This window comes from Lutjanus erythropterus, chromosome 2 (genome assembly GCF_056507025.1).
Source record: "Lutjanus erythropterus isolate fLutEry1 chromosome 2, fLutEry1.hap2, whole genome shotgun sequence".
NCBI lineage: Eukaryota > Metazoa > Chordata > Actinopteri > Lutjaniformes > Lutjanidae > Lutjanus > Lutjanus erythropterus.
In genome coordinates, this window is record NC_139318.1 from 4,385,244 (window position 1) to 4,410,192 (window position 24,949).

Consider the following 24,949-nt stretch of genomic DNA (forward strand, 5'->3'; position numbering starts at 1 on the left):
TGTTTTAGCTTTCTTTTTTGTAAACAGGCTTAATCCGCAGCCATTCACTCATGCTTTTAAAACAGGTTTGGTCTTAAAATAGAGCACTACCTCTGAACCCTTTGAACCTAGATTTGCTCCTCACTAAAGCTTGGCACTTGTTTTATTTAAATACACCCCCTCACACACACTTTTCCCATATTTTTAGTTGCCTTTCCCTAAACATTTTATGTTAGTTGTTTTAATTTCATGACCTCAAAGCAGAGTGGGACAGTGAAAGCACCACAGCAGGTCAAAATGGCTGCCAATCGTCTGTGTTTTTTCCTCGAGTGACACCTTGCAGTCTTGCATTGGCCAGTTTCACATATGTGTTGTGCTACAAATGTTGTTGCGAGGTGGAGCCAGGGCAAGCCCTCGCATTGCTCTGAATAAGACCCGTCGGCCAAAAGAGGAAATGGAAATGTCATGTAAATGTGTTTGTCATGCAGTGAGATCACGTGGTGAGAGACAGAGGGTGTCTCTGGTTTATGTTATGCCAGAGCATGAGCTTATCTAACAACAAGATGGCTGTTTTGGGCTCCATGCCTCTGCTAGACCGCCACTTGGAAAACATTCCTCCCCACATTTGGGAGTAGACATGGCTCACAGGAAATACTGCCACTGTGAGTGTCCTTCTCTCTGAAGCTCTTTAAATATAACATGCTAATCTCAATCAGATGCACAACAAATCCACAAAAATGCTGGGATGGTTTTGGCTTCGATACCTCTGTTGTTTAGTTGTCTTTTAATTTTGCTGCTGTGTTGGTTTGGTGTTTATGAGAAGAGTTAATTTCTCCCAAACTGCTTTTAGTTTGACTTCAGAGGGAAAAAGGAAACAGAAACAGTAGGGGAGGGTGAAATGGCTTATAAATAATATGTAGATATTTTTATGTTATTTCTTGATATATCTTGATATACACATTTCACTAAAGAACATACCATTAATTTTTAAATAATAATGATATTGTAGAATATAATATAAATTGATCATAGTATCAAAAGTACCAAACCTATTTTAGAAAATCCAAATATTCTTTCAAGACTTCGGTTCAGTCTTTATTTTCCTGTATGAAATTTGGTTTGCAGCATAGCACATCAGACAGTTTTCAGTGACTTTTTCTGTGCCAGCACTGTGTGCAGGTTGTTAATAAAAGTGTTTGGTGGACATTTTTTTTTGCTGTGGCATGGAAAGAGGTATCAAGTCTCTTTTTTTATATTAATATTGTATCAAAGTGAACAATTCTGGTATTGTGACAACTGTACTATCCTACATAATATAAAGGTGTTAAAATTAGCACATTAAACATCCACAGCAGTTAAGTACAGCATACACATTAATGCAGTTGTAATATTAATCCAGTAAGATCATGTAATAGTAAAACACTGACAGGGACCATTTTACTGCACAATGACTACGTTAAATAAATTTTGCTAGAATATTTGTTATGATTTGTTGTGAAAGTAAGCTATCTAGTCAGCAGCTATGAATTTAAAAAGCTCAAAACTGGATGTTGTGACGGTGTTTTGGAGTTGGAAGCTGTAGGTAGAGTAACAATTGTGATCAGGTGATTGATTGTGCTTTGTCTTACAGTTGTTTTTTTTTTTTCCCTCCACCAAAGCAGAAAAAAATCACAATAATCGTAGCTGCTAACTCGCTAAGTTAGCTTTTCATGTATCAAATCGGCTCTGAAGAGTACAAGAGAATGCCATTGTAATGTTACATAAACAGGACTTTTTTCTGTGGCAGTAAACACAACACAGCCTTTTAGTAACTATTATACTACAACCTGAGCTAATCTACACAGTTTACAGCTGACTACACTAACAACCCCACAGCCACGACCAGGGGAAACACTGAAAACCTGAATATGAAGATATGGTCATCTTCTGTTTTGCACCATCAATTTATACTCTAATATATCAAATATATTTGATATATCACCCAGCTGTATGAATCATGACAGGAAGAGGTGGTCAAGCCCAAACAGGCAGCAGCATTTTTGCTCAGTCCTTTCTTCTTTCCTCCTCTAGGTTACTGAGCACCAAACGGACAGTGCTTGGCTTGTTTGCCCTGAAACAGATGATTGATTTTGTGTCATGCTGGCCCTGCTGTCGACGGCTCTCTCCCCCACCCCTCTTGTAGCACCTACTTGGCCTTTGTTCTCCATTGTGTGCCTCTCATTCCCGGTCTGGTCCCGGTCCATTCAGGCAGCTGGGCATTGCTGTGTTAATGGCGGGCCACAGTGCGCTCCTAGGACGCTCGACTGCTCAGTGTGACAACAGCCACATCGTTGTTAGATTCTAAGCGTTATCTAGTGAGGACAACGCAGCCACAGGCCCTTTGAAATATAGTACACTTTTTTTTTTTACTGTGGTGCCAGATGTTTGCATCATTTCTTCATGTGTCATTTCTTTGGCCCCTTAAGTCCAGCCTGTGCAGACGAAGCCTTGTTGTTATATTTTTGTGTAGTTGCCTGAACAGTTGGCCGGTTCCCCACTCTGATCACAGCTTGCTCCAGAAAGTGTTTTCAGCTGGCTCTGCAGCAGCCGTATCTGTTTCAGGCTTCTCTTGTGCTTTGTAATTGTGGTAAAGGCCCATGATTGTGCTGCTGTAGTGAGAAATGGTGTGTACCATTACATCACATAATTGTTTTCTTTTGCCTGGCTCAGAGTTTCAGGAAGACAACAGCACAATTTGGATAAGATTGTGATTGAAGCGCTGTTGTAATAGCACTGTGTTTTTGCTGCATGGGCACTTGCATGTCTCATTATTTTTGTCTGACATTTTTTCTGTCCGGTTGTGCTCAGACTGTTACGTCACCATGACAATGGAAACCATTGTAAATCATATTAGAATGTCCAAATTAGGGCTGGGCCTAGAGACTAAGAGTCAATTAAATGGAAATTTAAATTGAGACTAGTCAAAAAGTGAGAAAACAATGTCATATTGGTTTGCAGAGTGTGGCTAATATTAGCAGTGCTAGCACCAGCAGCCTTCTCTCCTTGCTTACCATCAACAAGCCTGCGCTGAATGAGCCTGTGCTTACACATTTGCTCAGTCTTTTCTGACACAGCCTATAGGGGTGGGGGAAATTTCCGATTCTTAGATGCATCGCGATTCGGACGTGGACGAATCTGAATCGATTCACAAACGTCCAAATTTCGATTATTTAAATCTGTTAATTAAAGTGATACAGAACCTTCTAAATAATGTGGAACTAAGAAGCGCGGTACGCGTCATCACCGGGACACTTTGGGACGCGCACCTGGAGCGACACGCGCACAGCGGAAAACAAACATGGCCGACCGGCAGCCACCTCGCCATGAGGTCCGAACAGCTCCTTCTAATTTAAAAGCAGCCGTGTGGAAACACTTCGGCTTCTACAACGTCGACGGCGGAAGCGAACTGGACAAGAGCCACGTTATATGTAAGCTGTGTCGAGCTAAAATAAAATACTTTGGCAACACAACAAACATGAGAAGCCGTAACTCGATTCCACCCGACGGAGGAGTCGGGGAGACGGCAGGCTGCTGTTGCTGCGGCTACTAGTGGCTACTGTTGGTACTTTCCAGTTTGCACATATTTCCAATAGTTTAATAAAATATAATCGAAATGAATTCTTATTACAAATGCGCTGTTTTTAAAAATTGCAAGTGACGAATGCTTATTCAGTGAGACAAAAAGAAATGTGTTTGTGAAAAAGTGCATCAATATACATAAAGATGCATCAATAATCGTTTTATAATCGAATCGTAGCCCCTGAATCGTAATCGTAATCGAATCGGCAGGTGCCCAAAGATTCCCACCCCTAACAGCCTACGAGGGCTGCACCTAACGATTATTTTCAGTCTTGTTTAACCTGTTAGTTGTTTGGTCTATAAAATGTGTTTTTCATAGCCCAAGATGATGTCCTCAAATGTCTTGTTTTGCCTACAACCCAAAGGTATTGAGTTTATTGTCAGAGAGGAGTAAAGAAACCAGAAAATATTCAGATTTAAGAACAAGAAAAAGAAGAGACTTTGTTTCATATTAAAATTACTCAAACCAGTTAATACATACAACCGTATTTTCATTTTCTTGATTGAAATATTGCTAACTCTCTCTGGTTTTCCTGAACTGGTTTACATCTGGGCATTGGAACTGGACATTGAGGCATGTGGTTGCATAACATCTTAGAGGCAGAACAGTTAACCGACGCTGTACATTAATAAAATATTAATAATTAGTTAAAGTGATTAATATTTCTGATGGCATTTAGCGGGAATAGCAATGTTTAATGGACTAATTACAAACATCACTAGTCCAAATTAACCACATACATACATTAATACTTAAATACCACATTATCTTACTACAATCTTGTTATCTACTGTATGTTTTCTATTTGTAACATAAGAAGCAGGTTGGTGAGTCCACGACATGTCTTTTGTGTGTGTGTGTTTGTGTGTTTTACCTCTTGGTGATATTGTAAATGTTTTTGGGTTGAGTGTGAAATAAGATCTACAATGAGCCCATCTTTCTCCCTGGCCACATATCCCGTTTGTCTTAAAGCCAGGCCCTATTGATTTGCCTGTTCTTCATCTTCAATTTCCTCCTGCTGTAGCTCAGAGAGTGCAGCTCGACCTGCGCAGTGCCGGGGAACGGCAGATATTCATATCCTGCCTTGTACAGCAAGCATGTGTGCGGGGGCAGACTGAGGGGGCTGGTGTAATCTCACTGGACTGGATGTGTTGTGGAGGTTTGGCGAGGCACAGGTGGACACTGTGCAAGCATGGACATGCCGTTCAAACGCAGATTTTCCATGTATGTTCATCTTTGTGCATACATATATCACCCTTCTAGTGGTCTCTGTGAAGCTGTGGAGAAGACAGTGAATAGGCCACTTTGCCATGTTAGGCATTGATTATCACCCTCCCATCAACAAATAACATGCATACCTTGCCAATAATTAAATGTTGGCAACAATTGCAATGGCTAATTAAAACATATGTGAATAATGTATGTGAATATAATAATAAATTATGGCTGCAACTGATGATTATTTGCATTGTTGATCAATCTGTCGATTATTTTGTTGATTAATCAATAAGTTGTTAGATCTGTTGTCGGAAAATGGTGAAAAATGCCAATCAGTGTTTCCCAAAGCCCAACATTGATGTCCTCAAATGTCAGAGATATTCAGCTTATTATCATGAAGGAGTAAAGGAACCAGAAAATATTTGCATTTAAGAAGCTGAAATCAAAGAATTTTTACCTTTTTTCTTTAAAAAATAACTCGACTCAATCAAATTGAGTAATTGTTGCAGCTCTTAAAGAAATAAAAGTTAAACTATGGTGTTATATGTAAGCACTTTACTGCTGCCAGTTGAAACAATTGATTAACCTATGATACGCTGCATTTTATTTGTTACAGTGTCTTTTTTTGGTTAGTAGCTGCTTGTAATGCTGTATTTCTGTTGAATTTCTTGTGCAAGGATGTATTTCAAAAGACCAAATATCAAGATCTCCATGGATATATTTAATGACACAATTTAATTCAGTAACCTTGATCCCTGACATATTTGTGCAGCTTTGGCTGCACTGTTAATCGAATATTAATCACAATTTTGGCTTCCCACAATTAAATGAACTTGACTGACTGTGGTATTAATATTTAAAATGCATGCTCTGCTCATAGAAAACTAAAATGCATATCAAATCAAATGCTTCCTAAACCAACAGCCAACCACCCTGCTGTGGCATCCTGTGCAAAATTTACTGGATGTTGTGACTGCAATCCAGAGTAGAAGAGTAATATACAATACAGAGCAGAAAGGCAAAACCTAAACCAAATTTTCGGAGCTGAAGGTGAAGAATAGTCCCTCAAAATGGGTCATCATCTGTTGTTTGGAGGCATTTTGGATTTAGGGCAGGTGATGTTGAGCAAGACCAAATCATATGCAGAGAGTGTATGAGACTAGTTTATGATTGTATGACTGTAGCGCAACGTGAAAGTGAAAGCAGAGCTCTGTTGATTAATTTTGAGTAAAAAGTTTTTGTACAATTTTAATCACATTTTGCTTCTAGGGGCTGTGATGTGGGTGAGGGCCAGTCCCATTTTCATGCACAGATTTGTACATTAGCAGGGATGCAGCACAACATGGAAGCAAGGTTGTTTAAATTTTAAAGTGCAATAAAAATATTTTGTCCCTAAAATGATTAATAATTCTTATAAATAACTGTGATCTCAATATTGATAAGACTAGTATTTTGGGCAGCCATATGTACACCCAGCTTTTAATGAGCTGTTGCCCCTTGTTTCCAGTCTTTATGCCAAGCTAACCCATTGCTTGCTGTAAATTCATATAATGGACACATATGAGAATGGAATTGCTCTTCTCATAGTAAGTGGATAAGTGTATTTCCTCAAAATGTTGAACTGTTCATTTAAGGTGAATGTAGGATAGTGAAGACAAAGGGCAAAGAATGTGTCTTAATGTCCAGATGCCTAGTGAAGTCAATGATGCAGTGATGGAAGTTACTGAATGAGAAGTTTCCTAAGGTGTTTGTCTCTTCATCAGTTGCTTTACCTTATTTTGACTTTTACCTCTGGGAATGGAACAGCTCTGTGAGCATACTGTAAATGAGTGTGCTCATGTATATGTTCCCATTCATTTCTTTGAATTTCATTGGCATGTAGTTTCAGCTGAATTTCTGCTGAAAGCTGAGTGAGCACATGGGGTTAGGATTTTCACAAGCCCTTTTTACACAAAGATCCTGCAATAGCACTTGCCTCTGTACTGTCTGTTTTGTTTTGTTTTTGTTTTTGTTTTGTTTGGGGTTTTTTTATGTTTTTTACGCTGAACCAAGCAGCATTAGCCTAAAGCCGCCCCAGCATGTCATTTTATAGAGCATGCTGGCATTGCATAATCAAAAGAGGCATACCAGTCACCAAGTGATTCTGCTCTTGTGCTCTTTTCTAATCACACACAGAGTTGATAGCCTCATGAATTTAAAACATAAAGCTTTTTATGTGTTCCTAATAAACAGGAGCATCATTTCTTCTGCAGAGGTTAAGTTAAAAAGATCACCTTGTGTAATGATTTATGGAGAGGGATTTCTCTCCTCTGTTAGTGCTGGAGAAAGTGTTCGCTCATTTTACTCTGCTTGAACACAGCTGACAAACTTGTGAAATAAATATGTGATTTAAAGAACACAGTCACAAACAGCAGTGAACATGTAACACATCAGCGTCCTGTCCTGCCACCTCACCCTTTTAGACAGATGTCAACCTGGCTCTGTTACTACCTTAGCTGGCAGTGAAGAGGCGAAACAAGAATGATCCCCCATTTCTTAACTAACAAACATTTATGCTGACAGCAAGGCAGCTTTGAACAGGCTGTGTAAAAGGAGATATAGACTGGTAGACTATCAAAATCACACTGTGCATCATTGTAGACTAATGGTTCATATGTGGTTTTAGCACAGCACAGTAGTAATGCACCTACAGCAGATATGCAGCTGGGGTTGCTATGGGTAGTTGTTATTGACAAGTCATAGTTGTCATGCATGACTTAAACATTGCGCAGTGTGAGGCCATCAGTACACACAGTGGAATAATGTTTACCACCATGCACTTTCGTTATGGCATGTCATTATGGTTTTGCATTTCTGTTTATATTAGCCATTTGTTTAAAATGTCTGTTTGAATAGTGTCATCATGACAGCTCATTCCGCTCTGTCAATGAGTCGGTCACCATTTGTGAAACTTTATGGAACCTGTGGACATGCAGGTTCATTGGAGAGATTGCTACAGCAGTCTCACAAGTTACATTCAAAGTTGATTTTGCATTTCAGCCTGCTTGAGCATGTTATCATAGTGCATCAGTAGGCCATCGAGAGCTTTTGAGATGGCCTTCTAACGACTAAAGATTTCGTTGTTGAACTTAGATTTGTCTGAGCAATCATTTTTTACGTGGTACTATGTTAAATAAACAGAATTAAAGGCATTTAGAGAAAGAAAGACTTCCTTTACACATACAAGAAATCAGTCTCGTTGTTACTACACTCAAAACGGTTGGCACCATTGCTATGCCAGTATGCACCTGTGGTGCACCAAGTTAGCAGTCTACACACTGTTTAAAAGCCGCCACAGCCAGATAACCTGTTCAGTTTTAGTGGCGAAGTGGCATATAGGCCTACGTCGACCACATTGCTGAGAAAAGCACAAACATATCAAGGGAGATTGATAAGACAGAAAATGATGGATGTCATTCACGATTACATAAAATCAAATTATGAATAATATTGTTCGTTTCAGCAGTTTTTTGTCAACTAAGAAAGCTAGCATAGCTTTTGTCATGTAAGCCAACATTGTTTGATTTTGTTAGCTGACAATTGTGTGGTTGAATTACACTCACTTCTCACTGTCACATATTAAGTGGACTGAAATACAGTGAAACAAGTACCTCTAGCTCTGTCAAGCTTGCTACATGATTTTTCTGGTTGTATTTGAGACTGTTTCGATGAGAATTGGTCAGTGTTTTTGTGTGAAAAAATGTATCTCCCACAAGTCAACTGGTTGACTACTATTTGGGAGTAGTTGATGACTCCTAAAATGCAGCAGTCATGAATGCAATAGTTCATTAACACTGTTGTTTGTTTTGAAATCATTCCTGTGTAGCTTTGGCTGTATGTTTGTGCGTTGTTGTCTCTCTGGAAAACAAATCTTCTCTGAAGTTAAGCCCTGTTGCAGACTGAAGTGATTCTATGTGTAGATTCTAAATGGCTCTATTCAGTGTTGTTTTTTGTAGATGTGGCATTGTGTTTGCTGTTCAACTTCAATTGTTGTACGAATGACAAATTGCTGGTTACATCTGACAATGTAAAATGGTAGTGGTATAATATGACTCATGACTGAACTGCACAAGCTACTTCAGAGCCTCAAATCTGAAGCCCCTGTTGAGTTTTTAAGCTTAAAAACAGTGATAGCACACTTAAAAGTTCAGCTAGGAGAGTCAGACTAACTGTTGACTAGCTAACTACCAATCTGAAAATGAAACGGAGTTCCTAAGAAAAAGACTCATCACTCTGAGGGTCTGTTTGTACTTTTGAAATATAAGTTTTGTTTTTTTTTCTTTACATCACCCTCTCGCCATTACACCCAACACATCTTAAATCTCTAGTTTCACCAAATCACAGATGCTACTTACCTCATGTTAACTTGGCCTCTGACAGTGACAGTTTTGGCCGGAAACTTTTGATAAATATTGGGGCAAATAAATTTTAACTATTATTATCACAGCTATATTATATATTAGTTGCTAAATGATGGCTTCAATAATATCTGGTTTAACAGATTATGTCAGAGCATTTCATTTGAATTCTTAGGCTAAATGTTCTATTAAAATCAAAGTCAGAATTGTTATTTGTTCTGGTTGTAAAACTGATGTCAGTAAATTTGGAAAAATCAGACCTATGGATTATTAATTCATCCATCGTTGCTTACTCCATCTAAGCCTTTCTTACCATCAGGTGTGAGTATAGTGCAGGTTATATGAACTTATTTTTTACAATACCTCTGTGAAATTATCTCAGTTTTTCTTATTTCTCGGCCATTAGAAACAGGAAATTAGCGGTTTTGTATCTGCTAAAAAATATGAATATATTATGAATGAAAACAATTTGTAATGATGTTAATCTTTACAATAATAATTAGGGATGTCCCGATCCGATCACATGATCAGAAATCGGGGCCGGTCACTTGATTTTCAAATTATCGGATCTAACCTTACAAAACAGCAAGCAAGGCCATGTTCACGTTTTAAATTCATCCTGAGGTACAAAGAGATTGTCAAATGGAATGACAATGGCTTAGTTTTAATTTTAATAAGTTCCACAACATCAATGTTCATTGTTGCACAGACGGAAACAACACCGTAAACGTCACAATTTACGGCAGGCGAGGAATTCAGACAACATAATAGTAGTGAGCTGGTAGTTAGTAGGCTAATGCAGGGCAAACGTGTCACCTCAGGACAGCAAAAATGTCTGCAGTTTGGAGGTATTTTAAACTGGACAGTGAAGGCAGTGCAACAGCCACTTGTAATGTGTGCAAATTGGGCATTTCGTGTGGTGGAAATGTGGATGTGTTCTCTTTTTTTCTTCTTATTAATGCATTGGTGAAGTATCGGATCGGGACTTGGTATCGGCAGATACTCAAAATCAAATGACTCGTACTTGGGGGCAAAAAAAACGTGATCGGGACATCCCTAATAATAATCAATAATTGCTGCAGTCATTTTGAGAGAGATTGTGGGTGCAATGTGACCCTTTCCATTGTTTCATTTCATTGTCACTGAAAAAATATCTAAAAATGATGATGATGTGATTTTTGCTGGGGCTGTACCAAACAAGCATATCCCCTTATGTCTGGAGAAAATGATCAATACAACGGGGCCTCTCTGTAACACCACAATGCTTCATTTATAATGGTATGTTGTGACATTTTATCTTCATCAAAACATTGCAGAAATTTGCATACTGCACTTTGCCATATTTAAATGTATATAGTATTTTGAGTAATTGTTCAGTCTTGCTATATAGTTGATAATATTTATTTGTAATTTGGACACTAAAATAAGATTTCGGAAAGTAAATGCTGGAGTAGGTACACATAGGGAGTGATACTGACACAGTCCAAATGTCCAAACCAGAATTGGAAAATGTCTCTGATACTGCCTTAAATACGGCACCTGGCATTGGCAAGTACATGAGCCTGTGCTCCAATAGCCACGAAAAGGGACCTTGCTACTTCCCAGCAACGTCCTGTGCGTCAGATTTTATGGTCAGTGAAGGAGAGAAATGGCAGCTTTTCCTGAGCATCAGATCAGGTTGCAAAGTCCGCATTACTGTCTTATACAATCTCTGGAGTCTGTGTGAGGAGGATGAATAATCCAGTGGATTGTGTATTTCCCAATCTTTCTACAGGATTTCCAGTGTTTTAGTGGAGATAAGGCTGACACTGTAAACCTGACTGACTAAATTACTGACTAACTGATTATTGGTACTGTAAGTACCTGGTCTATACATACATTGTATATAATCTCTGTTACTGAACTGCAAATACAGATGTGGTTTTTCAGTCTTTATTACCCGATTTGGTTTGTTTTCATGGATATTTGCTGTAAATCACTTTTTTGAATTGTCCTTTTGTGATTTTGAACTGGATTGGAACAAACTGTTTTGGGGAAAACAAAACAGACTCTTTAAGTTGACCAAGTTGATTTTTTTAAACACACTGGTTGGTGTTTGGTATCAGCTGATATACAAAGTGTAGGTTTTGGAATCTGTACGTCTTTAATGTCCTGGGTTTCTTTTAACAGCTTGTTTCTCTTTGCCACTCTGTCACAAAACTGCTATTGGTGAAATCCACTGGCAACAGTTGTTTTGTGTTTTATTTTTGTTCTTAAGTTAAATTAATATGTATGTTTTCATGTTAACCTAATGACATCCATTCTGAAACTTAATGTGCTGAGCTCTGTTCAGCCAAAGTGTGGCATTTTGTGTGTTCATGCTGTGCATATGTTCTGGATGTGTTTCTCCCTCTCTATAAAAAAAGGTTCTCACTTCAATATCCTGGAGAAACAATATTAATGAATGATCGAATAGCTTATTTTAGGACAGTATGGTGCACATCTGCCAGTGTTTAACAATGTCGGAACTCTAGTGTGTTTAAAAAAAGAAGAGGGGAGAGAGCTATGTGAGAGATGATAAGAGAGGGAAAGAGAGGGTCTCCTTTGCTGTTCATTTTGTGTGTGTGTATGTCCCTCCCCCTTGGACTTGTCTCCAAAATGGCCTCTGTTCTAGTGGAAGTGAAAAGACTTTGTTGAGCCTGCTGGTAATTTGAGCCCGGTATTCATGGCCAGAGGAACGAACAAGGAAGGGAGGGAGGGGTGGGGGAGGAGGAGGAGGAGGAGGAGGAGGAGGAGGAGAGAGGTAAAGAAAGGCTTTCCTTCTTCGTATGGAATTTACCTCCCTAGTTCACCGTCTGGTTCTTTTGGAAGAGGCCCAAATAGTGACTCCCTTTGTGAGTTAGGTAAGAGCGAGCAAGCTGGCTATTTTTGTGAGGCAGCGATCATACACAGGGATAATAATCAGCCAGTGGTTTTTTTGTTTGTTTGTTTGTTTTTAAGGCTTGGATGGGGCACCATGGGATCCAATCCATGCCATCATATCTAAGTATATTACAAATTTATGTTAACCCATTCATGCCCCCTTTCATGCTCTTCTTTTATCTTTTAATGTAGGAATGAGTCTTGCTTAAAGAAGAACAGTTCTTGGACAATCAAAATCTACCATCCGCTGTGTGTCTCTGTATATTCTCATCTGTATGTCTCTGTTCCCACTGGGACCATTTGACTTGTAGCAGAATGTTCTAGAGTTTGTAACAATTAGTCAAGTAATTGATTAGTTCTCAATTGTAATTTAATCACCATCTATTTTGATAATTAATTAATTGCTATGAGTTATTTTCTGAGAAAAAATGCCCAAATTCTCTGATTCCAGCCTGTAAAATGTGAATATTTATTGGTTTCTTAAGTCCTCTATAGGGTTACTGATTATCTTCATTGTTGATTAATCTATCAGTGATTTTCTCAATTAATGGTTTAGTTGTTTGGTCCAAAAAATGGTGAAAAATGTCGATAAGCCTAAGATGACACCCTTAAATATCTAGTTTTGCCCACAATCCAAAGATATTCAGTTTCTTGTCAGAAAGACATAAAGAAACCAGAAAATATTCAGATTTAAGAAGCCAGGAAAAGATAATTTTGACCCCCCCCCCCCCCCCCCCCCCCCGAAAAAACTGATCTGATTATGCCAATAACTGATTATCAAAATAGTTTATAATTAATTTAATAATCAATAAATTCTTGCAGCTATAGTCCTCTATGACAGTAAAGTGAATATCTCTGGGTTGCAGACCAAACAAGACTTTTGCGCTCAACATATTGGTTAATCAAGAAAGTGATTGAGAGACTAATCGATGATAAAAATAATTGTTAGTTGCAGCCCTAAAATGTTGTGCATTTGTAACCCAAAGCCAGCTGACATTTTTTGTTGCTACCTAGCAGTGTGTGTATCCAGCTGGATGGGGCTGACATTCTCCCTTTGACAGTGAGCACGGTTGAACTGACCTTGACATTATTGGAAGTCCCCAGCCTTGCTGTGGTTGCCTTGGTGCTGTGGAGCGAGGGCAGCAGCCGCTGTAGCCAGGGGACCGCTACAGAAATGTCATGCATCCTGTTGCTGTGACTTTCCACGAATGAACCAGCCTGTGTTTGAATGTTCAGATTATTTTTTTGTCGTGTGAAAGAGGCTTTGCTTTTTTGGACATGTATCGTGGTGAATCTGATCAATGTGGTGTTTGTGAGGTAACGTATTTGCATGTGTTTGCCCGGGGGATGACCTTGTTATAAGCCAAATCCTCTCCTCGGCGTGTGAACGGAGCGCAGGAGGGCCTGCTGCCGTGGCTGCTGTCTCTGGCTCTGCGTCTGAGCAAGTGAGCAGGCAGGGAGGAAGAGAGAGCTAGGCAGAGCATAGGAGTGTGGGTCAGTGTTTCAGCAGAGTGTGGTCACATGATGAGAGGGTCGGGCCTCATGTTCGATGACTCACCCCTTCAGGCGTCTGAGAGGAAGGCGCCTCCTGCTGGTCCCCTTTGTCAGTGCATCTTAATGGGAGACTGAGTGTAAGCAGAGCTGTAAAGCCCCTGGTTGTTTTTCTGCTCTTTGAATTGCCTCCCCTCCCTCTCCTCCATGCTGGAAGCCTCTGTACAGATGAGAGACAAGCCTCTCGCATCATGTTCCTATCAAGATATCATTTTAGATGAAAGCTCTCCACTGCCTCTCATGCAAAAGCTTTCTTTGTCAACATGAGTCAGCAAATTTGGTTCTTCATTAGGCATGTAAGGATGGTTTCCCTGTGTAGTGTTGGGGTAATGTGGACGTGAGAGCCCTCTGTCAATGTTCAACCGAGACAGCTGTTGTGACCTTCAGTAAAGGAGCCCTGGTTATATGTCACAGAGTGCTTACATTTTTGAACAGGCTTTCATTTTCTGTTAATATTCATTTAATAGTCAGGAACTGCGTTGTGTCAGACAGGATAATTTTAATTTAAACTAATGCAGTTTGTTGAATTATTAAATATAATGCAACAATGTTGATGTGATTGTCAATTTTTCACATAGAATAAATAAAGTATCTATCAATCTAGTGGGCCATAAATCTCAACCTTCACTTTACTCTTGTACCTCTCCCCAAGGTGACCTGCTATTGTTGAACAGGCTTGGAGAAGACACTCCTCTCTTCCTTATACATTTGTTCAGCAGTTTTAGTAACAAACTGTGCTTTGTGCCATTTACAACCAAATAAATACCGCAAATAAAGTAGGATTAAACAGGGTTTCTAGTGTGACAGGCACACGAGGACAACCAGAAAGCTTTGAAAGTCAGACATTTTGATGTGTCATAGCATGAAAAGCATAGGTGTGACTGATAATATTATTCAAAACTGCATTCCATGAAGTTTCATCTCCAGTGTATGCTGGCTCATTTGCATGTCTTACTGGTACGCACATGTTATTAATTACCCCTGTGGTTTTCCTGCCACGACAAATAAAAATCTGTGCCTTGAATGTGGCCTTTTGCGATGTGGTAATAGTTCTTCCTGTTCTGCAGATACAAGCCTATAATTGTATTTAATTTAAAGGGAGATTACCTGATTTATACCCATTGACTACTAGTAGGGGAGCAGAGATAGACACTAATATTTTTAAATACTGCCTCCAAGGGGCCCCCAAGCTGCATTTTTAGTGGCATAAATGTAAATTTATGAAAAAATTATACAGACAAGTCAATTTAATGTGACTTAACACAGCCTTCCATAACTGAAAATTGTGTTGGACACTTTTCCAATGAATTGTGATGTGTTTAGAACTTAAAAGAGCTTAATTGATTATCAAAATAAATGCCAGTTAATTTATTAATCTTTCTTCTTTTTTTTTTTAAAGGAGAAAAAAAGAAAAATTCTCAGATTCCAGTTTCTTGAACGTAAATATTTTCTAGTTTGTTTACTTTGTTATGACAGTAAACTGAATATCTTTGAGTAATGGACAAAACAAGACATTTGAGGACATCACCTTGGGCTTTAAGAAACGGTGATTGGCATTTTCACAATTTTCTGACATTTTATAGACCAAATGACTTATCAGTCAGTCAAGAAACAGCAGAGTAATTGACTATGAAAATGATTGCTGGTTGCAGCCCTTGTGGTGTTTCCTAAAGACATTGTTTCAGATGAAAAACAAGCTAGAGTTAAGGGCTATTCTAACCATCAAACTCCTGTTTCCTGCTTTTCTTTGTCTTTTCATTTTGTCATAGTCCACCTTTTGTGTTTGTGGTTCTTCTAAAACGATGGCATTAGCAGTTTGTGTAGGCTTAGTAAACCCAGACTTGAGTAGTCCCAAACTATGAGTCAGTAGCTGGCAAGTACTGTTCCTTGTTTTTGTAGAACTAAAGATCTAAAGAAATCTGTTTGTGTTTGTGTATCAGGATAAAACTACATGAAATATTTGGTAACCACAGAGTAACTTTTTGTGGTCAAGGGCCATCAGGCCATGGTTATTGTTAACCCTGGGGAGGACAAGCAGCTTTACAAGCTCCGAACACTAATATCTGAGTTTCATATAAACCCAGCTGCTCATGTTTTGTCTGGTTTATTTAATCAACTTTTCACTAAATTTAACACAGTCAATGTAAATAGAGATGATGTATTACACAGAATATTACGTAATAGGGTCATCAATCCGAAATTTATCAGTCACCCAATTAAAGACACAATGGTCAGTGAGGTGCAGGTTTTTTTCCATCATATCACATGACCTGCTGAGTCATGTAGCAGATTGTTTGTCAGTATCCAGGCTGTGTAACTGATGGTCTGCTGCCCTCTCTCCTCAGGTCCCCCATGACCGTGAGCCGTGGGCTACGGCTCGGCGGTGCCCCACCTCTGGAGTGGTCTGTCGCTGTAGTTGGGACCCTGTGATTCCTTCCCTCACCTCTCCTCCTCCCCCCCATCCCATCCTGTCCCTCCCCTCCCCCTCCCCTCCTCCCCCCTCTTCCCCCCCTCCCACGCGTCGCTGTGCTGGACGTCATGAGCATAGTAATCGCGCTGGGAGTCACTACACCTGAAACGTCTTACTCAGATATGGCTGCTGGATCAGAGTAAGTAGTCCTTACAGATATTTGTGCATCTGTGTGTTATTTTTGTTATTTTACTCCTCTCTTACTCTCCCACTTAGTTCATGCTGTCTACATGCAGTAAATTTGCTGATGGTTGGAAACAAACTTCCTGTTTAACCTGATCATCTACACCACCTGAATAGCTGTTGTGACAGTTGCTAATGCAGATCCAAATAAACGAGTAAACAAAGGTGAATGTCAAAGTTAGAAATAGAACTGTCCCATGGTACTGAGCAACACTTGACCGTTGACTTACTGTGCAAACATAGTTGTGCATACTCACAATTTTTAAATGCAGTGGAGCTTTACAATATTAATTTCAGGTGTCTTCATTCTAGTTTTATGTCTAACTAAGTTCCGTAGATATTATGGTTAAACTATGGGTTTGTGAACAGCCTATGTGTTTGTCCAACCACTAGCATTGTAGACAAGACCACTGAAACTGAAACGGAGGCAAGACCAAGTGCTGTCACATCTCAAACTCTCATCCAAGAGAGACTGCAGCATGTTAAATGTTAGCATTTATTTCAGAGCTGACATTAGCTAATTGATGTAATGTCTATATACACAGAAATATACATTAGTGTTATGTGGCCTATCTTGTCATTGTGTATCACAAGCAAAAAGATAACTTTGTCAACACATGCCCTGTCACCTCAATCTCCCGTAAAGCAGGCCTCAACATTAAGGCTTGCTTGCATGGGGCAAGTAAAATGCCATGTCGGGCAAGTAAATCTGGCTTTCCTTAACAGGCAAGTAGTAAAGAAGAAGAAGAAGAAGAATCAAACTATTTTAATCAGTGAGGCATAATTTGTGGTTGCAACATACTGAAACTAGCACCCTGAAACAATCTGTGTATACACAGGTAGCTTATATGTATAGATAGATTGTTAACATTAGCTTAGCTTACTTTAAGTGCCAAGTAAAGTTTGATGTGGGGAGGGGTAACAGACATTAACAATAACAAAAATTTCAAATCAAAAATGAGTCAAATTCTTGGTTATATGCAGTGATCTCCCCGCATTTAGTAGTCTCGACCAGTCTTGAAATAAGAGCCAAATGATGTTGCTTGCATCCCCAGATATTAGCAGTCAGGTTCCATTATAGTTTCGTTGTCAGTAAACCTACAGTGTTTTTTGAGGAGGTCTCAGGAATTCCCAGATAATGAAAAATAGCTTAAGTTATTCCTATAGAAAATGTATAAGCAATATTGTTGTGATAGGTATTAGGTTTCAATCCAATCATTAATAGAGTAGTATGCAACACTAATTAATAGAGTAGTATGCAACACAATATGTCCATACAGTGTTGCTGAACTCTCCCCTTTGTTCAAGGTGCTACAAAAGTAGCACCTTGAGTTGTTATTAATATACCTCTTTCCAGTATTCTGTCAGCAGTTTTCTGTCTTCTCCACAAAGTCTGCTGGAGACACCTGAAGAGATGGGACTGCACGTCCACCAAAGACTAAACTTTACCACAAAGAAATAAAGGAATTATACAGTATGTAATGCTTCAGTCAGGCTGGTTGCACATGAACTCAAAGCAGTCTAAAAATGAAGCAATGTACCACTGACTCACAATGAGAAGCCACTTCAGATTTCAGTGATTGTTGTTAACTCACTGTGTTACAATGTTCCCTTCACTCAATACGAAGAGCTGAACATCCTTTATTTTATTCTTTTTTTTACCAGAGAGTTTCCAAAGCTGTTTCTTAATTTGAAACTATCACCACCTGTTAGGATAGAATATGATATGATAGTTTGAATAGCCTCACTGGGTGCAGTGTGTAACTGGCCTCCACAACTGTATATTATCTCATATTGAATGAAATAGCAAACTGATATTTGTAATGCTAATAAAGGTTACAGTTTTCTGGTAATCATTTGCACATTTCTGTCCAGAGGGACAACGCACCCTCAGGAACCTCAATATTATCTCTAACAGTTATTTTTCTATTATTGTAAAGATTGTTGATTTTGTATGGTTTGTGTAAGGGAGGTAGACATGTATCATATCTTCACATCAGGCCCTAGTTGTGTAGAGTAGTGTCTGAGGAAATGTCCACAGACAGGCTAAGTAAGAACAGTTGGCCCTTCTCTGTAGGTAAGCCTGCTTACGTGACTGAGGTTATGTGGAATGCAGTTGGTCTCTCTCCCATCCACCCCTGTTCACGGCCCCCTTTAGTTTCCTCCAAACCTCAGTGAGGAGGGGAGGACTGATTCTAACACAGGAGAAAACAAACTGTCCCTGCTGAGATAGACAAAACCTTGGAATTAAAATGTAACATTTTGTCATTTCGATTCTTTTGACATTTAAGTGTTCTCCAGAAATGGAGGACCAGGGGGACAAGGAAGGTTGTTCACTGTCTGGCCAGAGCTCAGTTAAAGGGCAAAAGGAGTTGCATAACATAATGGCGGCCCACATTCCATTTCCTAAATTGCTGTTCTCCCAAGCTGAAGAGCAACTGCAGGCTCGTGGTGCCATCTAGTGACTGATTGATGTCTTGTATTAAAACAGTTGTTTACATAGCGGCAAAGCATAGTGGAAGGTATCTGCTGTTTATACACAGAAGTCTTGTTATAGTCGCAGTTCTTAAAATAATCATTTTTGTTCTTTTTCTAGCCCTGAGTCAGTTGAAGCAAGCCCTGCCGTGAATGAGAAAAACTACAACAACCACAGCTGTGGGAGCGCACAGAGTCATGGGTATCGGGGACTACCATATGCTGTGAGTTCAGACACTTCTACTCTAATCATCAATTCTAATCATAGCATGTCTTATTGTATGAAATTAGTATGACTCTCTATTAATCAACGATAAATTATAAACATTTTTAAAGAAAATCATAACTGTTTAATCTGTCCAATCTTTTCTTGTTTTCTAATCTTTTCAAGTTCCTTGTTCTATTAAAATAGAACAGTAAGAGTAAGACTATGGACTGGCGGTGCTTCTAGTTTGATTAAAAACATGAATGTCTATCCTACTATTAGTCTTCTGTAACAACAAACTACTTCCGTTATTAACAGCTGTACTGTTTCACATACCTGTTTTTTTGCCCTCATTTTCATTCGTCTCCATTTTCCGTTTCCCTTTTTGCCTGAACACCCGTTGTTTGAAGATGCAACAGTCTTCCGTTGTGTGTTGTCAGGATCACAACTATGGCGCGCCCCCTCCCCCCACCCCACCCGCCTCCCCGCTCTCCCAAACCATCATTCCCCGCATGGATCTCAACGGCGTGGTACGCGGCTCCCGCTATCACGACCCCGCCGAGGACAACTCAGCCGACAGCGACAGCTCCTCAGAGGAGGACGGTGCTGTGGCCAGCTGGTGTCACTGCAGCCTGACGCCGGACGGCCTGCTCATCAAATGTGACAACTGCAGGTGAGACATGAGAAACCTGCACAGGCTGCATCCTGGAGCATAAGTTCCATCTGCGGGATCAGGTGCAAGTGTGTAATGAGCAGACCAGACAGAGAAAACAGTGAAGTGCTGCAAAATAAAGTTCTGCTATTGAGAGGAGCAGTGCACTTTTAAAGGCCTAGTTATTAGATATTTTATGTTAAAATTTCATTTATTGTGTTTTATAGATCCTGTTTTTTACAAGTGTAAACAACACCCAGGTCCCATCAGGGCTCTGTTGACAGCCAAGGCTACTTTCAAATGATATGTACTGCTGTTGATTAGGAGTCACTCTGTTGAGATTGTCACAGCAGTCAGCTTAATTGATTTAATTGTAGAGATACAAAACCTTGTTTTATTCTTGTATTGTCACACTTAAAATTCTGGTAGTGTAACAGCAAGACATGTTGTAAAACTTATTTCAACTGGCATAGTCAAAAATGCAGTGTGGAGTATTCACATCAGTGCCCTCTGTCCATTTGCCAGCTGCATAATTCAATCAAGTTGTCTGTCTCTAAACCTCAAACTGAGATTAGGGCTGTGGCAGTGATAGAATTTCCTCTGCACTTCTTAAGCTTGGCTTAAAAGCATGATATATAATATTAGCACCATTCTTTGGTGCAGTAATGCAAAGTTTAACATTATCTGTGGATCTCACCTCACTGCCCAGAGGGCAACTTTATGATCTGAGTTACACAACATTGCAAATGAATTCCTGCTTTCTTTTTCACACGCAGCTGTATCATTACCCTCAAGGGATGTATATTAGTGAATTCACATACAACCGCAACAGAAACGCATGCACAAAACCAATGGCAAGGTTCACATTGTGGAACCGGATGATTTCTGTACAACAACAAAGCTACCGCTGCAGTAAAAACTTCCACAAAAACATGAAGAATTACCAGCATCTGACCTGCTACTCATGTTATTAGCTCGCTTTATATGAGACTTAACTTTCATACAGTTTCTCTTGACTGTCCCTAAACAACTCACTATTGCCCCAGCATGTGGTAGTAGCCATATTACTTGCACAGCATGCTTCTGCAGTGTTCGACAGGTTAACCTAGGATGGAAAACTTTCAAGTTTGAAGTCAGGTCACAAACTGCACGTATCCAGTCATCCTTGAGTTTGAACCATTAATTACTTTTTTTTAAGCATTGATTCATTCATTTCATATGTGCTGAAGTGACAGGTAGGGCCTAGCTTCATGAAAAAAGAAAAACATAAACATTGCAGTTACTTTCCACCCCCGTGGTTGACTTGTCAGTAGCGTGGCATTTCAAAATTGCAGTCATTGTGACTGCCCCAACTGATCACTCCTCAAACTAGACTAGTAGAATCCACTGCCATTTTCAAGTTGTTAAATAGTTTAGTTATGTGCTTACCATTTTAATTTGTTCAGTAATTTTGTTGATACAATCTTTTGATTCAACATTGTCATGCACCTTGACTTGATGTTATACATTTGAATTATGGCCCATTTTATAGTATCTACTTATGAGTTTTATTGCCTTTTTTTGTTGCAGGGGACTCGACAGGAGGAAAGGAGCAGAAGGCCAACACAGAAAGACTGAAAATGTCTCAGGTACATTGTCTTTGTCTTTTTTGGTGAACTAATTTCCCTAAAGTGGTTTGTAGTGCAGTTTCCCAGGATATCTGGTGATTTTTTTTTGTTTGTTGTTGTTTTACAGCTGGAGAGAGCAGTGCCACTGAGAGTGGTGATGAAGAGGTGTCACCCTCCACCATCTCCTATACCGCCACCCAGCATACGCCCACCAGCATCAAACTTACTGTCAACCGGGTCAAAAGGAGCAAATCCAAAAAGAGGAAGAAGAGTACGGAGAAGGCCCGTGGAACGCCGAAAGGCAAGAAAGTCAAGGTATGCAGAGTGGATGAGTACGAGTCTATCAAAAAATAGACTGACAGGTTGAAGAAACCAAATCTAAGCCCACTACAGAACTTTAATTTTTTGGGGGAACAAGCTTGCCACATTGAGAACACCTCCATTTAATTTTTGAATGGAGAATAATGGCTGCTTAACATACCTTTGTATTGATATGGCTTCATTTTCCTTGTTTCAGGCTTTCAGAGAGGGTTCTAGGAAGTCCATGAGGATGAAGGTAAGATTTAAGTTATTCTTCAGTCAGTTCTGTGAGCCTCATGCTTTTCCTTTTCTCTAAAGAGGAAATTCTCTCTGTTTTCTCCTGACTAGAACTCGACAACGGAGGCCAACGTGCTGGATGAGAACACAGCAGAGGGCTGGGAGAGCAGGATCCGCCAGTGGACGGACCAATACGAGGAGGCTCTGGCCAACCAGTACAGCGCAGACGTCCAGACACTCCTCCAGCTTCACCGCACAGCCAGCACCACCGTCTCAAAGGCAGAGAGTGGCAGCACGACGCCTCCTGCCACACAGATCCACGCCTCAGTCGACACCATGGACACCATCAACCGCACCGAGCTGGCCTGTAACAACACAGTCCTGGGCTCCCAGATGCAGGTCAGCCAGAGACCTGATCCCAACTCACAGATGACCCTTCGCTTCATAGATTAGCAACCTAAACCAGGCACTGCAGGGCTGTTAAGCTTTGCTCGTCTCTGCAGGTTGAAGTGGTGTGCATGGGGCTGTAAGAAGAGAGATACTCAGTGTTTCAGGAGTTTGGAGGGTGCTGTCTTTTTTTGTAGTCTTTCAAAAACCTAGAACACAAGAGCACTTGTGAGGAATGGATTAAACTGGTCTGGTCACCACTTTGATGTTAAATCAGCCACCATTATCACTGTAAGAAGAACAGGGCTTAGCAAAGGGTCAATTAACCAAGAGTAACACATTATATAAACCCTGAAAATCGAAATATGTATTTGCAAATAAGCAGTATGTGATTGTCTGTTTGCAGCTCCAGTTAGGACGAGTAACACGGGTGCAGAAACACAGGAAGATCCTCCGAGCAGCCAAGACCCTGGAACCAGACACACTCATCATTGAATACCGGGGAAAGGTCATGCTCAAACAACAGTTTGAAGTCAACGGGCACTTCTTCAAAAAGTAAGACGTCATGCTATATGTGTTAATTCACTGTATACATTCAGTATTTGACTCTGCAGACAAATGGTTACATTCACCTGTTCCTCTTGTCTCACCTGTGTGCTGCTTTTGAAACCATTGTCTTTATATTCTTCCAGACCCTACCCATTTGTGCTGTTCTACTCCAAGTTTAATGATGTAGAGATGTGTGTTGATGCAAGGACCTTTGGAAATGACGCACGCTTCATCAGGAGATCCTGTACACCCAATGCTGAGGTCAGCCACCATGCTTTTTTGAATCTCAGTGCTTGACACTCACTTTTCCCTTCTGTGTAGCCTTGTCAGGTGTGTTTCTTTGAATCTCAACAAAGATGCATGTGTTCCTGTCCCCAGGTTCGGCATATGATTGCTGAGGGCATGATCCATCTTTGTATCTACGCCGTCAGTCAAATCACAAAGGACGCTGAGGTCACCATTGGATTCGACTACGAGTTCAATAGCTGGTCAGTTCTGCTCCTCAACACAGATCTCTCTTCCATAAAAAGCAACACAGGTCACATCCAACCAACCATACAACATTCACAGCAAGTATAAGTAGTAGTGGTCCAACTCCTCTATAGAAACATACAGTAGATGTGAGGCAGGTGTTAGTTTTACTTTGGTTTAGCTTGTTGCTGCTACAGAAAGTCCTGTGTCTCCAGTCTGATCTTCTCCTCTCTCCTAACAACCCACCAGTAATTACAAAGTGGACTGTGCCTGCCATAAGGGCAACCAGAATTGCCCGGTGCAGAAGCACAACCTGAGCCCCAGGGAGAGCTTGCTGAGTCCCCCTTCCCTGCCTCCTCCCTCCCCTCTGGTTGGTGCTGAGACCCGACGGAGAAAAGCCCGGAGGAGAGAGCTGGAGGCTGACAGCAACCAGACCCTGGACCAGCACCAGGAGGCCAAAGAACTGCAGGGGACCAGTGATACAGAGGTGTGTGTGTGTGTGTGTGTGTGTGTGTGTGTGTGTGTGTGTGTGTGTGTGTGTGTGTGTGTGTGTGTGTGTGTGTGTGTGTGTGTGTGTGTGTGTGAGAGTGTGTGTGTGTGTGAGAGAGAGAGTGTGTGAGTGTGAGAGAGATCTTCTAAATAAACAAAAAGGTTAAACAAAGGTTAACTCCATCAAATATTTAAGTTTTAAAAAAGTGTGCTTGGTGTTTTTAAAATTCAACCAAGCATTGCTTTTACTTCCTGCGGAGTACAATGTTTTCCTCATGTTCCGCTTTGTTTGTGCCATCAGGAGAGGCTGCTGGATGATGTGAAGGTGGAAGAGGGAGAGGAAGGAGAGGTGGATGAGAATGGGGTCACCATCTCCAGTAAAAAAGTATGACATTTTCAATATTTTCCAATACAGCTAGATATTTTTGTTCTGTGCCATGAATCGACTGTAATTAGAGCAATACTTCAGAAATTCTTGAGACAAAATAAAAATTTGGGTAACCTATCTAAAAGTAGGCAATTGACTCCTCTTCAGTTGCCAGTAGACCAATTTTCCTTTATGTATTTCTTTTCTGGTGTGTGTCACGGTCAGCATCGCAAAGGAGCCCAAAAACAGTAGAAAGTAGCATGGAGGCTAGTGACAATGTTATGACAGTTACTTTTTATATCTTTTACTTCAGTCTCTCTTTCAAACTCAATGCTGACTAATTTGGAACGATGTTTAAGCGCCACTTGAATAGAAGTGGATGGAATTTGTGACTGAGGTTATCAAGAATCAGAGAAGTTACTGACAGAGCCTACTACTGACAAGCCTTCATAACATTATGCCAAAAAGGGAGCAGGGGCAAAATTAGTATGTCCATCTTCCGCTTCCATCCCGACTGATTTATACCTGTGATCACTGCAGAGTCATTTGACCTGCATATGAATGCCAGTTATAACCTTTCCCACTGAAAACAAAAGCCAGATGTTGGTGGGGTTTTTGTCCAGTGTTAATGGGGTGGTAGTTTTCTGACTGCCTGTCTAACTCCCCTTTTGTTTGTCTGCCTGTTCATGTAGACATGTAACAGCCTGGAAAGGAGGCGGAGGAGAGTTGGAGGAGCAGAGGTAAAGGAGGAGGGTGTGGAAACTGAGGACGGGGCAGGAAACCCCGCAGGGAACACCTCTGTACCCCTCAACACTGGAGTGGGGGTCAGCACGCGACGCACCACCTATGTCATGGTCAGTGAGGGAAATCAACTTGTTACATCTGTATCTGT

The 24,949-nt window shown here is 40.3% G+C and overlaps 1 protein-coding gene and 1 long non-coding RNA gene across 5 annotated transcripts in view; one reads left to right on the forward strand and one right to left on the reverse strand.

Moving 5' to 3' along the window:
- The window catches only part of setd5 (SET domain containing 5), a 44,071-nt gene that overhangs the window by 5,201 nt on the left and 13,921 nt on the right, over nucleotides 1-24,949 (forward strand). The window contains exons 2-14 of one of the 4 annotated variants that reach the window (XM_084726527.1): nucleotides 16,011-16,274; nucleotides 18,915-19,017; nucleotides 19,409-19,671; nucleotides 21,220-21,278; nucleotides 21,385-21,572; nucleotides 21,775-21,813; nucleotides 21,906-22,193; nucleotides 22,588-22,736; nucleotides 22,874-22,991; nucleotides 23,109-23,218; nucleotides 23,451-23,688; nucleotides 23,992-24,075; nucleotides 24,750-24,911. In XM_084726527.1, the coding sequence (XP_084582653.1) occupies nucleotides 16,204-16,274; nucleotides 18,915-19,017; nucleotides 19,409-19,671; nucleotides 21,220-21,278; nucleotides 21,385-21,572; nucleotides 21,775-21,813; nucleotides 21,906-22,193; nucleotides 22,588-22,736; nucleotides 22,874-22,991; nucleotides 23,109-23,218; nucleotides 23,451-23,688; nucleotides 23,992-24,075; nucleotides 24,750-24,911 (1,872 nt within the window). In that variant the 5' untranslated portion in view covers nucleotides 16,011-16,203. Of the gene's footprint in view, nucleotides 1-16,010; nucleotides 16,275-17,582; nucleotides 17,793-18,914; nucleotides 19,018-19,408; nucleotides 19,672-21,219; nucleotides 21,279-21,384; nucleotides 21,573-21,774; nucleotides 21,814-21,905; nucleotides 22,194-22,587; nucleotides 22,737-22,873; nucleotides 22,992-23,108; nucleotides 23,219-23,450; nucleotides 23,689-23,991; nucleotides 24,076-24,749; nucleotides 24,912-24,949 lie in introns of those variants that run through there. The other 3 variants (XM_084726535.1, XM_084726544.1, XM_084726552.1) reach the window with 3 other exon arrangements.
- LOC146331057 (uncharacterized) lies at nucleotides 4,623-14,812 on the reverse strand. Its single transcript, XR_014771399.1, has 3 exons — nucleotides 13,467-14,812; nucleotides 13,195-13,332; nucleotides 4,623-4,875 (listed from the first exon to the last, which is right to left on the reverse strand). It is a non-coding gene; the product is annotated as an uncharacterized LOC146331057 (long non-coding RNA).